We start from the raw sequence: 19,044 nt of genomic DNA, 5'->3' as shown, positions 1-19,044 counted from the left end.
TTTCAGATAAAGAATTTCCAAGAAGTAAAGCAGAAGAGTTCCTTCGAAAGTCACATGGGTATCTCTGACTAGTAAATAACTAGATGGATGTCTCCATTCGCATATGCAATACCTTAGAAGCGGAAAGAGAATGTTCTTTCTTCAGAAGAGTTATATCAGTATCAAACTTGGTTTGTAATAGTTTTATGTTTTGCTCATAATCATTTAGAAGATGTTCTTTCTCCTTGTGCAGGACGCTGTGCCTATAAGCAACAAAAACAATGAGATAGACTTCCCATGGATTTAGGATGAATGTCCCAATTGAAAAGCATCACATTTCTTTCTTCACATATTTGTCTAGATTTTTATCATTATGCTCTTAAACATTATGCTTTTAATATTAAGTGGAACTTAAAAAATAAACAAAGGAAGAGCACTTAGGTTGAAGATCACCCATGGTTAATATGCCATGTCAATTAATTTTGGCCAATAATTGTCTAGTTCATCGCCCCATTTGATAGCCAGTTCTGGTAGATAACTGATTTCAAACAATACCTCGCCTTCACTTCTTGCAATTCACTGCAGGTTATCTGGTAACATCGCTCTAGTTCCAATTTATCTTGAATTAGTTTCTGCCTCTGTAAATTACTGTTCTCTGCTTCTCCTGTTAGTTGCTGGACACGGGACTCCAGTTCCTTCACCATCTGATTCTGAAAGGACAGGTCACTGTTATAAAGTCCTCAGACTCTGCCAGCCTCTGTCTCACAGAGCTGACCGAAGGAAATATCTCCATTCGAGACCAGAACACATAGAACAAATGCACCACAAATTATGCTCATAAAAATGAAATCAACCTCCAAATCAACCAAGTTTTTGTGAAGAAGAGAGGCTGTTGACTATGAAAGAACATCATCCATTCACTCATTCTCTCCGCGTATTTACTGAATTTGGATCTCGGTGAGGACCTAGTGATTGAGTAGCAACTGGGGAAACCGAGGTCCTATGCTCAGGAAGATACAATCTCTTTACCCAACTTAATTAATGTGCATCCCCAAATTAGGAGAGTATTGGATATGTTCACTGCCATCATCATCTGAATTCAGAAACTTAAAATTATGAAAGTAACATGATAACATTTTAACAGACGATTCATAACCCCCAAATGCTTTCTTTTTAATGGGGGCCTAGTACCATGCCCTGTAATGCTCAACCTGAAAATTCAGTGCTCAGACGTCATTGGAGTTACACTGAGTGATGAGTGGAGTGCCACAGGTGGTAGGGCTTGCAGTTAAGACTGGCATAATAGGATTGTGTGCTGCCTTTTCAGCCGCATACCCATCTGGACCCATACAGTCTAATACTGGGGTTATCACATAACAGATACTTTGAATTTCTCACCTATCCAGAACTAGATGTAGATATTTATGATTATAATACCTGCACTGTAGCACTGTCCTCCCATTGTTCATCAATTTGCTCAAGCGGGCACCAGTAATGTCTCCACTGTGAGACTTGTTGTTAGTTTTTAGCATATTGAATACGCCACGAGGAGCTTGCCAGGCCCTGCCGTGAGGGTGGGATACTCTCCGTAGCTTGCCGGGCTCTCCGAGAGGGATGGAGGAATCAAACCCGGGTCGGTCACGTGCAAGGCAAATGCCCTACTCGCAGTGCTATCGCTCCAGCCCAATTATGATATTGGTGTTTATAATATAGGTATTTATAGCTATTCCTAAAATTAGGACTAGCTAGCATCAGCTAAAGGAATAAATGATTTTCATTTTAACAATGACACTTCCAGAAACATTTAAAATAAAGTGTAAGCATTAAATACTAGAGCCCCAGCATACTTTATTCACTTAACTTTTTGTCTTAATAACAGTATGAATCTGAAATTTAATTAGCTTGATACAGTATCTCCCAAATATAAGAAATTGATTCTATTAAACTTAAAAATATGGTCTAGAGATTAATTTTTAAAATACACACTTCCTAATTGAGCGCCAGATACATATCAGATGTTCAGACTGCCTCATCACATCATATCCACTTTATCCCTTTGTAAATGATTACTCTGTTCCAGAAGTTATTTTCAGTAGATAGTTTCCGTTTCTAACACATATTCAAAATTCTCTTTATTTCCCTGCCATTGATCAGAAGTAAATAAAAGAATATATTCTCTGTCTTCCAGTTTTAACTGGTGGAATAGAAATGATTTGAAATTCCCTCTTCTCTTGGAAATTACCAAAAAAGATACAAAGCATATTAAGGACAGAATGAATCTCTACCTTGCTATTCTTGTGAGAAGAACTTCTCTGCCCAGCCATGAAAAAGTAGCGAGCACACTGGAAACAAGTGCCACGCCCAAAGACACTTGTCAAAGAGCAAGTCAGTGGCCAGGCACTAGAAGAACATTCAAGTCACCTTGTCCCTAAGGTGGGCTGAGGCAGAGAGCTGAGATTGATGAGTCCCTGTTTTGGAAGCTGCTCTGAACTGTGAGGCATCTGCCACTCTTGAAGGATGGCAATGAGCAAGGACAACAGGGCAAAGGATGCCAAGGCAGGTAGGACGTGATGAACCAAGAGCCCCGAAAAGGAATCCAGAAAGAACTGGGTGCCACACATGTAGAGTTCCTCTCAGGGGCTTTGCCTGCTTCTCCATATTCACAGGGAGAAAAGCCAAGGAAGCATGGGGAAATAGTCTGGGACCCAATGAGAAGGTCAGCATCACCAGGGTGCAGGAGTCAAAGCCGGGGGGGAGGTTCCTTAAGGCGGAGAGGCCCAAATAACAGTGGAGTCCTGTGTTGACAATCCAACTCAAGAGAGAACTCAGCGGAAGAGACCAAAGACTACAGACTCTGCAGGCAGTCCTGGGCCAGCTCGGACCCTGAGTGGTCAAGAGGAGCACTGGCTGCCACGCAGAGCTCAAGTGGAGACCCCCTGAGGAGAGAATCATCCAAAGTGCTCCTTCCTGTCCACATACAACACTTGGCACTGAAGCAGAAAATAAGGGGCTGACCAAGAAACAAAGTCAAAGAGGAAAAACAAAAACAAACAATAAAAACAGGCACGTGCCTGGTCCAGATGCTAAAGCATCACTTGATCACTTGATCCCCCGTTATTCATCGATTTACTCGAGCGGGCACCAGTAACATCTCCTTTCATCCCTGTTGCGAGCTGGCGTAGCCTAATGGCATCTGTTTGAACATGCAGAGCCTCAAACCAATCATTCAGGGTCTTGACGAAGAAGTTTGACCATCTTGTAGGTGGGCGTCCATGCGATCTTTTGACGTCCCGTGGAATTCAGTCAGTAATGGCTCTAGTCCAGCGGTTGTCTGTAAACCTCATTACGTGTCCAGCTCATCTGATTTTTGATGCCTTGGCAAATGAGACAGCATCCCTGATTCTTGAGCGTTGACGGAGATCAGAACTCCGGATTCTATCTCTCATTTGAGTGAATCGTGATATTCCAAGCATAGCTCTTTCGATTCCTCTTTGAGAGACCCAAATAGCGTTCTCATCCTGTTTTCGGAGGGCCCATGTCTCTGAGGCATATGTTAATGCAGGAAGAACAGTGGAACTGAGATGTGCTCATAGCTGGAGGTCCTTTGTCCTCTTAGTTATTTCTTCAATGCTCTTGAAGGCATTCCAAGCCGCTCTCTTCCTCCTGCGCAACTCAGGTGACAGGTCATTCATCATATTGATTTCTCGACCTAGGTACATATAACTGTTGCATTCGGAGATGGTGGTTCCATTGAGAGCGAATGGAGCGTCAGGAATGAGGCTGTTTCTCATAAATATTGTCTTTGTAAGATTCAGCTGTAGTCCAACCTTTCCACACTCATGGTCAAAGTCGGTCAGCATTTGTGCCGCTTGGCTGATGTTTGCTGTTATTAGAACGATGTCATCAGCAAAGCGGAGGTGGTGTAGTTGCCGACCATCTATCTTCACTCCCGTTCTTTCCCATTCCAGTTGTTGCATGATGTTCTCGAGGGTGGCACTGAAGAGATTTGGTGAAATGGTATCACCCTGTCGAACCCCTCTCTTGACATGGATGATTACTTCTTTGTGGAATGGTGAGATCCTGGTAGTGAATCTGTAATAGAGCTCATGAAGGATCCTGATGTATTTAGTTTGTACGCCCTGATTGGCTAGGGCTTCTATGACCACTTCTGTCTCAACAGAATCAAAGGCCTTCTTTAAATCAATGAACATTAGACAGCGGCACCTTGAACTCCTGAGAAACCTCAATGAGCTTAGTAATCGTGTGGATATGGTCAATGGTGCTTAATCCTTTTCGAAATCCAGCTTGCTCGCATGGTTGTCCTTCATCTAGTGTTCTGCCAATCCTATTCAGGATGACTCGAGTGAACAGTTTGTAGATGACAGACAATAGGCAGATTGGGCGATAGTTGCCAATGTCGTGGATGTCTCCTTTCTTGTATAGTAGTACAGTCCTGCTGGTTTTCCGTTGGGATGGAACCTTGCATTCAGACAGGTAGCATGTGAAGAGCCAAGCCAGTGTATTGATGAGTACCGATGGTAAGTTCTTCAGGTGTTCAGGTCTGATCTTGTCTGGGCCAGGTGCTCTTTGTTTCTTTACCGACGAGATGGCATGTTGGATTTCGGAAGGGAGAACATTGGGAACGAAATATCTATCATGCGGAATGTGGTATGTGGGCAAATGGACGTGGCTATTAAAGAGATCTGAGTAGAAGTTATGAATAATCTTCTCCATTGCACTTCTGGAAGATGTGATAGATCCATCAGGATGTCAGAGGGCAGTCATCTTGGTCTTGTAGGTGGTGAAGGACAGGCGGACATTACGAATGCTTTTCCCGACTTCTGCCGCATCTACCAGCACCACTGCTCTCCTGTCTCTGAGGTCATCCTTGATGGCTTCTCTGCATTGTTTTGCCAGCTCGGACGTTCGCTTGCGGTTGCCTGAGGCATGTGCCAAGTCACGTTGGCGAATAAGTTCAAGAGTGTTCGAAGAAAGGCGGTTTTTTGTGGTTATCTCTCTTGGCATTCCTTGCACAATCATGGAGGTGCTGAATCATTCGATCGTATTCCTCATCAATGTTGTCAATGACAGCATCTTCCCATGTTGCTGCAACAGAGCCAAAGAGTTCCCAGTTGGTGGTCGTTCTGGGAGTTCTCTTCTTAAACTTTGCATTCTTCTCTCCTCGTTCTGTGAGGTAGAATTTTGCACGAAGGAGACGGTGGTCCGATCCCATTTGGAATTTTGAGACAACAGCAACATCGGTTAGGCAAAACCGCCGATTGAATATGATGTGGTCTATTTCATTGTGGAACCGTCCACCAGGAGACTCTCATGTCCAACGTTTAGATTCAGCCTTTTGGAACTGTGAGTTACCATGGAAGGTCTTGGTTGACATGATGAACTCAGACAGTCTGTCACCCTGTTCGTTCCATTCTAGGCCATGGGTCCCGATGTGAAGTTCATCGGCTGATCTTCTTGGTCCTATTTTGGCATTAAAATCACCTACAATGATCTTGTAGAAGGTCTGATCTTCTTTATAGAACTTCTCCAGCTCCGTGTAGAACTTCTCAATTTCTCTTTCACCATAGTTGGATATTGGTGCATAGACAACAAAGATAGAAAATGCTGGCAATGAGCCACATCTATTCAAGTGTAATCGTCCAATTCAGGCTGTTAGGCATTCGAATGAATCAATGCTCATGGCTAAGTTCATGTTGACAAGGATACCGACACCACCGATGCCTCTTTTGTCACATGTTCCAAGGAACAGTTCTTCTCCAGTGTCGAAAACAGCGTGATGTGATTAATGTCTTCTCATTTCAGTCAGACCAATGATGTTGTACTTGATTTTTCACCCTTGTACCATCAGGTCCTCGATGGATGCATCAGATGCCAGCGTATGTGCATTAAAAATACAGACAATCATTTTTGTCTTTCTTCATTTTGGCAGCCTATTTCTGCCTTGGGATTTTATCAGCCTCTCCTTCCACATCCTTCTCGACTCTGCCGTATTCAAGGTCAGGGGAATGAGATCCATTTTTTTTTACTGGATTTGGCATATCACATATCAAATAGACCACGGATAGCTTGACAGAACTAGCTGAAGCATAGGAAAGTATTATCCTGATTCCACAAACCTGAGGATGGGCTAAAAAAAAATTTAAGTGATGCACAAAAAGAAATGCAGGAATACTACGAAAGAAAGAGCCAGAGCTAGAGAGCTCAGAAAATTCACCAGAGCATCGTTAGTGAAACCAAGTGTTGTGCAAATACTGCTTTACTTGGCTCAACCATGCCAAACACACAAGTCATGATGATAATATCTCTGGATCCAGTCTGGCAGAGAAGAAGAGGAAGAAAAGGAAGAGGAGGAAGAAGAGGAGGAGGAAGAGGAAGAGTAAGTGGAGGAGAAAAAGGAGGAGGAAGAGGAGGAAGAGGAGGAAGAGGAGGAAGAGGAAGAAGAGGAAGAAGAGGAAGAGGAAGAAGGAAGAAGAATAAAGAAGGAGGAGGAGGAGGAGGAAGGAGGAAGGAGGGAGGAGGAAGAGGAGGAAGAGGAAGAAGAGGAGGAGGAAGAGTAAGGAGGAGAGAAAGGAGGAGGAAGAGGAGGAGGAAGAAGAGGAGGAGGAAGAGGAAGAAGAGGAGGAGGAAGAGGAAGAAGAGGAGGAGGAAGAGGAAGAAGAGGAGGAGGGAGAGGAAGAAGAGGAAGAAGGAGGAGAAGGAAGAAGAAGAAAGGAGGAGGAGGAGGAGGAAGGAGGAAGGAGGAAGGAGGGAGGAGGAGGAGGAGGAGGAGGGGAAGGAGGAGGAGGAGGAGAAGGCGACTGGGCTGGGTGGGGGGAAAGTCGTGCCAACTAGATCTGCAGGATGCAATTTATAGTTGAGGTCAATTATGGGAGACATTTGAGAATGTTTTGAAATATGAGAAACTTTATGATAGTGGCTATAAGAGATGTATTTTTTAATTACTCACAGACATTCACGCATAGCATGAAATTGATAATATTGTAGAACATGCTCCTGGCCATAGATCCCCAGAAAGAATTCTCATATAACTGACCATTAAAAACATCTAAATATTTTTAAAAGATGAGCTACTTTAAAAAAAAAACCTACAACAACCTCACTTCTGAGTCAGGGATGCAGTTCAAGGGTAGAACACTTGCCTTGCATGCAACTGACCCCTATTTGATCCTGGACTTGAAAACGGCTGGAAATGACTCCTGAGCACAGAGTCGGGAATAGTCTCTGAACACTTCTGGGTACAACACAAACTGCCTCCCTACCCCGCAAGGGAAAAATAATCCCAGGTGAGTGGTACTGGAATGCAGAATGCAACTGAATATATATATATATATATCTGAATATATATCTAAGGATATATATAGCTGAATATATATCTGAATCTGAATATATATATATAGATATATATCTGAATATATCTCAAGGAAATGGGAAGAGAAAGAAAGCATCACAAGAGAAAAACTAAAATAAAAAATTCTCTCCCATTGACACCCAATCATGGAAAACTGTAATTTCATGGTGACTGTCCTGTAGCACTGTCCTCCTGTTGTTCGATTTGCTCGAGAGGGCACAGTAACGTCTCCTTTGTGAGATTTGTTGTTACTGTGTTTGGCATATCGAATATGTCATAGGTAGCTTGCCAGGCTTTGCCGTGTGGGCAAGATACTCTCGGTAGTTTGCCAGGCTCTCCGAGAGGGACAGAGGAATCGAACCTGGGTCGACCAGGTCAGCCACGTGCAAGGCAAACGCCCTACCCGCTATACTATCGCTTCTCGGTCTTTTGGCTAAGATCAAGTGTATTATCTGTTCATGGTGATTAAATTTAAAAAAAGTTCCCCCCTCAAAGAAAATTCAGGTAAAGAAGAGATATAGTAAGAAATACAAAAGACAAACACTATAGTAAGTAAGCAAATTGAAAACTGAAATAAGCAAACACGAAACACAGAGCAAACAAAACCTAGGAAAAGCGAAAAAAAGTCACTCACATTCATGTAATTGGGATACCTGAAGAACTGAATAGGAAATATATATATATGAATATATATATATATATGAAAGAACTCTATAAATACTACTGGCAAGAATGGAGAGTACCAGGATTTATGGTCAAGTTGTTGAAGTTCAAGAAACAATCTTGGGGCTGGAGCGATAGCACAGCAGGTAGGGCGTTTATCTTGCTAGCAGCCAACATGGGTTCAATTCCCAGCATCCCATATGGTCCCCTGATCACTGCCAGGAGTAATTCCTGAGTGCAGAGCCAGGAGTAACCTCTGTTCATTGCCAGGTGTGACCCAAAAAAAGCAAAAAAAAAAAAATCTTCCCCAATGTCCAACAAACAGACCTCTGTGATGTTCACTTCTATGGCCCCTGTCCCTCCACAGAGAGCCCTAAGTGATCTTCATGGCCCATCTCAGCTCTTCTCTTACCCCTTTCCTCCTCATCATAATACTCCACTCAAGAGACCCTGGGGGCTCCTGAAAGCCACCCCGCCAGCTCCAGGCTTTGTGTCGACTCTCAATACAGTGGTCCTCTGCGGCTCTCTGCAGTCCTCTCTCCTCTGAATTGCCATTTTGTTGTTGCTGTTCAAGGGCCACACCCAGCTGTGTGTGGTCTGCATTCAGGGGTCACTCCTGGTGGGGCTGGGGAACCACATCAGGCACCGGAATCAAAGCCAGGTCAGTAAGTAGAATGCAAGGCAAGTAAGTACCCTCTGCACTATCTCTCTGCCCTCGTTATTTTTTAAAGACTCTTTCCATAGGCATTCGACGGCCAGGACCAGGACAGAGGTTTGAACCCCACACTCTAGCCCCTCCACAGGGACCAGCAAGTTCTAAGGAGACTGGGCTCAGAGAAAAACGAGAGAACATTTTTAGGCACAAGAAACAAATGAAGACTCAGAAAGTACCCGACAACTCACACTTTGGGCTCCATTATTCATATGAAGCTCAGGGACTGGAACCTGAATATAAAAAGACCATTTGATTTAGAATAATCAGACTATGAACCTGTTACCATCCAAATTTCCTCTGCTCCCTAGAAATGATGGTTCCCAACAAGAAACAAGAGGTTCTCACAAGCCATAAATAGCTTGTGTGGTGTTGAGAGGGATGCAGAAAAACAGAGGTTCTCAGAGCTGGATAAACAGGTCTATGCAACCACAATGTTATTTGGAAGTGTTACAATGTCTCAACATAGACAAAAAAAAATTTCAAACAAAAAACAAAAGAACATAGACTTCATGTAAAGAAGACTTAGCCAGTTTGCTAATAATAACCATGGTTCTCGGACCAATCACTAAAGGGATAGTTAGCAAGACTGATTGATCAGTACCATGGTCAAGGACAGAATTATGATCAACTATGACAATTATTTAAAAAGGAAAAATAAATCGATGTGCACTGGGGATGAAGAACTAGATGAAGTTACGTGGGTTTCTAAAAGTCCATAAAAGGCATTTATTTTATTTTATAAAGTTTGTCTAGATACAACTGTGGGCCAGATGGGGAGATATGAGTTGAAATATTCTTTCAGCAAATTGGGATAAAATAAAAAAAAAAGTTTAACAATGGTTTACCTGCTAAAAGAGAAAGCAAGCTAGACATTCAGTACAGACATTAAAACAACACTCTCTCGGGGTTGGAGAGGACAGGGGTTATGGAATCTGTGAGGACAACCTCAATTTAATCTCAGCACCAGGCGCTATCAGAAGCAACCCCTAAACACAGAGCCAGAAACCAGCCTAGAGTAGTGCTGGATGGGGCCCAAACTTTAAAAAAAATTAATTAAAACTAAACACTCTCTAACATAAATTATACAGATGAAAAGAATTGCGATTAATATTTTAACAGCTGTCACATAAATAAAAATCGTATAACTCATAATTAAGATTTTAACTGTACAAAATTATATTTGCATGAAAGAATACAATGGAAATACCCTGAGAGTAATAACCAGTGGATATGAATCATATGAAATATGATGGGAATCCCAAGAAAATGGTGCAGTCACACATGCTCCAAACTTCTGTGATGACCAGCGCTGTCTGCACTCAGAACAGCCCAGCGCGCCGCTGGTCTCCATGTGTCAGGAGAACTCGGGTGCCTCCTAAAATGATGAGTTAGGTAACTCTGACATTTTATTTATCTATCTTTTTGGATCATACCGGGCGATGCACAGAGATTACTTCTGGCTTTGTACTCAGGAATTACTCCTGGCAGTACTCGGGGGACCATATGGGATGCTGGGAATCAAACCTGGGTCAGCCTCATGCAAGGCAAACACCCTACCCACTGTACTATCACTCCAGTCCCAACTCTGACATTTTTAATGTGAGAAAAATTGAGAATTGTCAAGCTGAATTAACTCACCCTCTGGAAAAGGATAGTGAACAGAATTTGACCTTTATCTCCCTGGTCCCAAACCTTCTCCACTTCACTATATTCTCTTCATGACCATCAAATTCTGCACATGGAATGATGGGAATAAATACCTCAGAGAGGGGCTGCAGCGATAGTCCAGTGGGTAGGGTCCCATTTGCCTTGCACGCAGCCAACCTGGGTTCAATTCCCAGCAACCCATATGGTCTCCCAAGCACCGCCAGGAGTCATTCCTGAGTGCAGAGCCAGGAGTAAGCCCTGAACATGGCTGGGTGTGGCCTAAAAAGTATGGGGGGGGAGGGGAGGAAAGAAAAAACAAGTGAGGGCCAGAGTGATAACACAGTGGTGAGGGCATTTGCCTTACATGCAGCCAACCTGGGTTCAATCCCCGGCATTCCATAGGGTCCCTTGAGCACCGCCAGGAGTAATTCCTGAGTGCAGAGCCAGGAGTAACTCCTGAGCATCACTGGGTGTGACTCAAAAAGGAAAAAAAAAAAAAGAAACACCTCAGAGATATCCTTTAAATGTAAGACACACACAAAAAAGAAAAAAGAAACCCTCAGCTGTAACACAGGAATACTTGAGGCCTCTTCCTTTGTCATGCCAATCATTACTGTTAAGATGCCTGGCACATTATATTTGTTTCAATTTGCCACTTGCAAGGAACAAGTGACTGTGGTTCATGAGAGATTACCTCAGTGACAGAGACCATCTTTCCATATTGTGAACTCGAACGCAGCCCTTTGCAGAGTAGGGTGGTGTTTCTGAGTGGACATGGCCTCTAAGGAGCACTGATCATACACACCGGGTTGGTAACTCAAGTGTCTGATCATGGGAAAATGGATCCAATTGTGTTTGTGGGGCACAGAACAGGAGCAGAGAGGGGCAGCGACCACCACGCTACAGGGAGAGCCCAGAGGTGAGACAACAATGGCCTGAGCTCCAATGGTAGCTGTGGCAACAGAAGGGAAAAGAACAGCTCCAAGAAGGTCTTCAGAGAAATTAAAAAAAAATGGGTTCAGCAAATTACTATCTGAAGGAGATGAGAAATGGCAAAAAGCAGAGCTCTTCCAGGTTCAAGATCTGATGTGCCAAAGGGTACACAGCACACAGGGAATTAGGAAAAAGTTTGGGAAAGAATATAATTTCCAAGCTGGAGTGATAGTACAGCAGGCAGGGCGTTTGCCTTACATGCAGCCAACCCAGATTCGATTCCCAGTATCCCATATGGTCCCCCAAGCACCGCCAGGATTAATTCCTGAATGCAGAGCCAGGAGTAAGTAACCCCTGTGCATCACCGGGTATGACCCAAAAAGCAATATATATATATATATATATATATATATATCCAACTCGCACGGCAGAGCCTGGCAAGCTATCCGTGGTCTATGCCAAATAGACCAAATTGATATGCCAAATCCAGTAATAAATGGATCTCATTTCCCTAACACTGAATATGAAGAGTCGAGAAGGATATGGAAGGAGAGGCTGATAAAATACCAAGGCAGAAATAGGCTGCCAAAACGCAGAAAAACAAAAATGATTGTCTGTACTTTTAATGCTCGTATGCTGGCATCTGCTGCATCCATTGAAGATCTTATGGTACAAGCGTGAAAGATCAAGTACGACATCATTGGTCTGACCGAAATGAGAAGACATCAATCACATCATGCCGTTTTCGACACTGGAGAAGAACTGTTCCTTGGAACATGTGATAAAAGAGGCGTCGGTGGTGTCGGTATCCTTGTCAACACAAACTTAGTCACGAGCATTGATTCATTCAAATGCCTAACAACCCGAATCGGACGATTACACTTGAATAAATGTGGCTCACTACCGGCAGTTTCTATCTTTGTTGTCTATGCACCAACATCCAGTTATGGTGAAAGAGAAACTGAAAAATTCTACATGGAGCTGGAGAAATTCAATAAAGAAGATCACACCTTCTACAAGATCATTGTCGGTGATTTTAATGCCAAGATAGGACCAAGAAGGCCAGTCGATGAACTCCACATCGGGACCCATGGCCTAGAATGGAACTAACAGGGTGACAGACTGTCTGAGTTCATCATGTCAACCAAAACTTTCCATGGTAACTCACAGTTCCAAAAGGCTGAATCTAAACGTTGGACATGGGAGTCTCCCGATGGACGGTTCCACAATGAAATAGACCACATCATATTCAATCGGCGGTTTTGCCTAACCGATGTTGCTGTTGTCCCAAAATTCCAAATGGGATCGGACCACCGTCTTCTTCGTGCAAAATTCTACCTCACAGAACGAGGAGAAAAGAATGCAAGGTTTAAGAAGAGGACGCCCAGAACAACCACCAACTGGGAGCTCTTTGGCTCTGTTGCAGCAACATGGGAAGATGCCGTCATTGACAACATTGATGAGGAATACGATCGAATGATTCAGCACCTCCATGATTGTGCAAGGAATGCCAAGAGAGAGATAACCACAAAAAACTGCCTTTCTTTGAACACTCTTGAACTTATTCGCCAACGCGGCTTGGCACATGCCTCAGGCAACCACAAGCGAACATCCGAACTGGCAAAACAGTGCAGAGAAGCCATCAAGGATGACCTCAAAAACAGGAGAGCAGCAGTACTGGTAGATGCGGCAGAAGCTGGGAAAAGCATTCGTAATGCCTGCCTGTCCTTCACCAACTACAAAACCAAGATGACTGCCCTCCGACATCATGATGGATCTATCACATCTTCCAAAAGGGCAATGGAGAAGATTATTCATGACTTCTACTCAGATCTCTTTAATAGCCACGTCCATTTGCCCACATACCACATACCACATGATGGATATGTCGTTCCCAATGTTCTCCCTTCCAAAATCCAACATGCCATCTCGTCGGTAAAGAAACAAAGAGCACCTGGCCCAGACAAGATCAGACCTGAACACCTGAAGAACTTACCATCAGTACTCATCAATACATTGGCTCAGCTCTTCACACGCTACCTGTCTGAATGCAAGGTTCCATCCCAATGGAAAACCAGCAGGACTGTACTACTATATAAGAAAGGAAACATCCACAACATTGGCAACTATCGCCCAATCTGCCTATTGTCTATCATCTACAAACTATTCACTCGAGTCATCCTGAATAGGATTAGTAGAACACTAGATGAAGGACAACCATGTGAACAAGCTGGATTCCGAAGAGGATTCAGTACTATCGACCATATCCACACGATTACTAAGCTCACTGAGGTTTCTCGGGAGTTCAAGATGCCGCTCTGTCTAACGTTCATTGATTTAAAGAAGGCCTTTGATTCTGTTGAGATGGAAGCGGTCATGGAAGCCCTAGCCAATCAGGACGTACAAACTCAATACATCAGGATCCTTCATGAGCTGTATTGCGGATTCACTACCAAGATCTCACCATTCTACAAAGAAGTAATCATCCATATCAAGAGAGGGGTTCGGCAGGGTGATACCATTTCACCAAAACTCTTCAGTGCCACCCTCGAGAACATCATGCGACGACTGGAATGGGAAAGCATGGGAGTGAAGATAGATGGTCGGCAACTACACCACTTCCGCTTTGCTGATGACATCGTTCTAATAACACCAAACATCAGCCAAGCAGCACAAATGCTGAACGACTTTGACCATGAATGTGGAAAGGTCAGACTACAGCTGAATCTTACGAAGACAATGTTTATGAGAAACAGCCTTGTTCCTGACGCTCCATTCGCTCTCAACGGAACCACCATCTCCTAATGCAACAGTTATATATACCTAGGTTGAGAAATCAACATGATGAATGACCTGGCACCTGTGTTGCGCAGGAGGAAGAGAGCGGCTTGGAATGCCTTCAAGAGCATTGAAGAAATAACTAAAAGGACAAAGAACCTCCAGCTACGAGCACATCTCTTTGATTCCACTGTTCTTCCTGCATTAACATATGCCTCAGAGACCTGGACCCTACGAAAATGGGATGAGAACGCTATTCGAGTCTCTCAAAGAAGAATCGAAAGAACTATGCTTGGAATATCACGATTCACTCAAATGAGAGATAGAATCCGGAGTTCTGATCTTCGTCAACGCTCAAGAATCAGGGTCGCTGTCTCATTTGCCAAGACATCAAAAATCAGATGGGCTGGACATGTAATAAGGTTTACAGACAACCACTGGACTAGAGCCATTACTGATTGGATTCCACGGGACATCAAAAGATCATGTGGACGCCCACCTACAAGATGGTCAGACCTCTTTGTCAAGACCCTAAATGATCGGTTTGAGGCTCTGCATGTTCCTAGAACGAACAGATACCATTGGGCTACACTAGCACGCAACCGGGATGAATGGAGACGTTACTGGCACCAGCTCAAATAAATCGATGAATAACGGGGATTAAGTGATTAAGTGATATGTATGTATATATAATTTTCAACAGATATTAGGATGTTATAAAATATTTGAGTCCTTCATCTCTACAGCCAATATAGAGAAAGAAAAGTGATCAGTTAGAGATACAGATGCTGTAGGTTTACATACAAGGGTTTGTTGTTCTGTTTTGACTGTAGTGGACATCATTGTAATATTACACAAATTTCAGGTATGCTTCGCTGAAAATCCACGTGTAAAAATGTTCTCTTCCCAAAATATCCCCTTCCTTCCCCTTCCCTTCTGGTAGTCACCAATGGGTCTGACAGTCTGAAAGTTTAATTAAATCTGTTTGTTTTCTCTACCGACCACATCCAAGTAAATCTTGCAGTATCTGCCATCCTTCATCTGGCTTCTTTCAGTAAGTAGGATCCCTCTTGGGTCCTCCACGCTGTACAGCAGAATTTCACCTTTTATACCTGAAGAGTGCTCTGAGGTATATTAGTAGCCCATCTTCATCCATTTCTCAGTTGAAGGGCACTTAAATTGTTTCCAGTCCTTGGCTATTAAAAATCATGTAGCAATAAAAACAGGAGTACAAAGAGCTCTTCAAATTAGTGTCTTTGTATTTTGTAGGTATCCCAGAGGTGGAATAATTTGATCCTATGGAAACTCTCAACTTTTGGGCAAACCTCGTATTGCTTCCTGGCTAATATTCTCACCAACAGTGCAGAGGTTCCTCCCTCCACAACCTCTTTCACACGGGCTGCCTCACGCCTGTGCCGTCACAACCAGGCTCACATGGTGTGGTGACACTTCTCTGTTGTTCTGATTTGCAATTCCTTGATTATAAGACATTCAGAGCAAAATTTCACCATGAATGTGAAGATGGGCAAAATTTTCATGTATCCAACGGCCATATATGACACCCTCAATGTTGTCTTCAGCATCTGACTCTCAAACATAATGTTGCTGGGGCCAGAGTTAAGGCATTTGCCTCCATACACCCGACACTGTTTTGAACCCCCAGCACTACACACTGTCCCCTGAGCACCAGGAGTGACCCCTGATCACAGAGCCAGAAATCAGCCCTGAGCACCTCCGAGTGTGACCTAAAGCAAAGAGGAAATAAGTAAAAGTAATGTTGCTAGGGACACTTGATTATACTTCCTCAGTGAAAATGCTGCGTCTGAACTGATTTGACAGTCACGCTTTGCTGCATCATAGAGACACATCTGAGGAATGTACCGGCAATTTTGCCACTGTGCAAATGCCACAGTGTTTTATACAAACCGACGTGGCATCGCCTGCTCCCAGCCGTGTGCCCCTGGAGCCACCAATACAACCCACGGCTGATGGAAACACCACCAAGTAACACATAAGTATACTGATTAACTAAGTAATTTAGAGTCAAGTTTCCACTGAGGGATTATAGATTTAAAGACATACAAAAGGAGGAGGCTGAAACAACCCATGTGGTAATGTATTCAAATTATAGAGGTCAGCAAGAAATTACGTTTAGCCTAATATAATACCACTAGTTGAATAGAAGAATGCTTATAAATATGCATGAAAACCTATGTTAGAATGACATCCCAGCAAGAATGAAAATGCTTGGCACACTGATTTTGATTTCTCAGACCATTCTCCATATTGATGTCGAAGGGGCGCAGGATCCCCCTGTCAGAGCTCATGTGGACAAAACAGGATCAGTGTGAGCAAAAATGAAGAAGGAAAGGATTATTCCAGAGGATAAAATAAAAATATTCAGAAGTTCATACTTATATTAATGTTAGAAAAAATTAATGAAGGGCCAAGGAACTAACTCGCACGCAGAAAACCTCCAGTTAATTTATATAGACACTCTTCCCTCAGACACAGAAAGCATCACTCCTCACCTGGGGATGGGTCCACACCCAGCAGTGCTCAGGAGCTAGTGTGCACAGGAGTCACCACTGTTCGTTCTTGGGGAACCATATGGATCAAGTGAGGGTCACTGTGTGCAAGAACAATGCCTAAACCCCTGTACTCTCTCTTCAGTGCTACAAGCACGGGCTACACACAGTAACTTCCTCCTGAAGAGGACGGTAGGGAGAGGTGGGGAGCACCTTTTTAATGGGATGCCTGATAAACACCACTTCAGCCACAGGGTCTGGGCTAATAGTAACAATGTGTCATTAATTGTATTCTTTTTTGCTGGGTTTATTTCGTATGTTATTTGTCTGGGGACCACACCTGGTGGTGGTCAGGATTTACTCCTGGCTCTACACTCAACAATTATCCCTGGCAGGGGTCAAGGGACCCTACATGGTGCCAGGGATCCAACCGAGAGGTCAGCCGCATGTGAGGCAAGCAACACCCCCACCCCTGTGGTATGTATTTTGATGATCTAGTAAAATTGAGCCTTCATCTCTCTAATCTATTTCCTTCACCCACAGCCCCAGTCTCATCAAGAGAAATAAATATGAGGCAAAACTCCAATAAAGCGACATTCAAAACACGCCTAACCAGTATTCTTTGAAATGGTCAAGGAAATAAAAAGTAAGAAAAGCCCAAGAAACTAGCCTAACCAACAGGAATCCAAGAAGACCCAACAACTAAGTATATTCACCAACATGGATGAGATGCTGGAAAAAATGGAGGCCAGAAGAGAAAAATTTAAGAACCACTGAATATTTCTTAACCTTAGTAACAGCATACTGAGGCTGATTCATTTATTCCAACAATGTGGCACCATGCTTGCCTTGAACGTGGCTGACCTGGGTTTGATCTCCAGTAGCCCATATGGTCCCCCAAGCCCTGCAAGGAGCGATTCCTAAATGCAGAACCAGAAGCAAGCCCTGAGCACTGCAGGGCTTGCTCCTGGTTCTGCCTACACACCAAAAACAACAAATGCACCAAAATAGCAAAAGATCTTACTGAAACGAAGTGGGGCATTAGATATTCTTGTGCATGTGCAATGTCTAAAGCTAAATAATAAAACCTACTTTTTGAATAGTCATCATGCCACAATGTTTCCTCTTCAGAATGGTGTGGTGGGGAAAGAAATGCTGGTGGCACCTATAGAACAATCAATTCTTGGAGAAGGTGAGCTGCTCTCTGTATGACCACACATCGCTACTAACCACTGTAGGTGATACTAGTCAGAAACCACTTTGGTGTCTAAAGGTTCTTGGTACACTTAGGTTTAGGGCCTTTCACCCTGGGAGAGTTCCATGAATAGAATTCAGTGTCAGTAAATTTGAGTTTAGAAAGTGAGCTCATCTTGTTTTCCCTCCCTTCAGTGACTTCCAGAATTTCCCTTAAATGATGAGTAGTCAGCACACCAAAACAGTATTACCAATACCCATGACTAAGAACATAATCTGTCACTGTTCCAGTCTGTGATAGTGCAGATCACTAGATATTGTACACTCACATGATGAATGACGGCACGTACTAGACCTACCACTAAATCTTTATTTTTACTGCATTCAGTTAGAAGCATATACATTAACTATCATGATTTTGATTATTAATGCTTTGACCACTACGGTAGCATGTGTTGGTGCTCCCATTGTTCATCGATTTGCTCGAGCAGGCCCAGTAACGTCTCCATTGTGAGACTTGTTGTTACTATGTTTGACATATTGAATACATCACGGAGAGCTTGCCAGGCTTTGCTGTGCGGGCGAGATATTCTAGGTAGCTTGCCGGGCTCTCTGAGAGGGGCAGAGGAATTGAACCCAGCTCGGCCGGGCCAGCTGTGCGCAAGGCAAATGCTCTACCACTGTGCTATCGCTCCAGCCCACTATATCCTAATATAATTTTTCTTTGAAGGTTTTGTGTGTTTTAGTAAATTTAAAACCACCATACTACAGAGGAATTCAAAGACTTGCCAGCTGCCAGTAGATACATGGAACAGAAAAATAACTTCACCAACATCTGTCAACAGCTCCCCTGAGACACCCAGAGATTTTTAGTGGGCCTAAAACCTGATATAGACACAGCCTTGCATTTCAGTCTTTTATTTTTTTCTTTTTGGATCACACCCAGCGATGCTCAGGGGTTCCTCCTGGCTCTGCACTCAGGAATTACTCCTGGCGATGCTTGGGGGACCACATGGGATGCTGGGGATCGAATCCAGGTCAGCTGCAAGCAAGGCAAACACCCTACCCACTGTACTATCGCTCCAGCCCCGTGTTTCAGTCTTGTCCTCTCCAAATCTCTTGTCATTTTGCTCTCCTTCTATAAAAGTCCTGAGTTGGAAACGCTGCTTTAAAATCTCAGTGCTGCCAGGTTTTAACTCTGAGCTGCATCAAAGGGCGTTCCTGCCGAGACGAAAAGG

General features: G+C 43.5%; 1 protein-coding gene and 1 pseudogene across 1 annotated transcript in view; one reads left to right on the top strand and one right to left on the bottom strand.

The window, feature by feature from the left end:
- CEP112 (centrosomal protein 112) overlaps window positions 1-19,044 on the bottom strand; it is a 468,287-nt gene that overhangs the window by 338,139 nt on the left and 111,104 nt on the right. The window contains exons 13-14 of the mRNA XM_056127155.1: window positions 535-689; window positions 113-242 (exon numbers count right to left, since the gene is read on the bottom strand). Coding sequence (XP_055983130.1) covers window positions 113-242; window positions 535-689 — 285 coding nt within the window. The remainder of the gene's footprint in view (window positions 1-112; window positions 243-534; window positions 690-19,044) is intronic.
- Window positions 7,762-7,839, top strand: LOC130036406 (uncharacterized; annotated as a pseudogene).

Source organism: Sorex fumeus, unplaced genomic scaffold, assembly GCF_029834395.1.
Source record: "Sorex fumeus unplaced genomic scaffold, SorFum_2.1 ptg000063l, whole genome shotgun sequence".
Taxonomy (NCBI): domain Eukaryota; kingdom Metazoa; phylum Chordata; class Mammalia; order Eulipotyphla; family Soricidae; genus Sorex; species Sorex fumeus.
The sequence above is the reverse complement of the archived record's forward strand: the minus strand, read 5'-3'. Positions and strand labels throughout refer to the sequence as shown.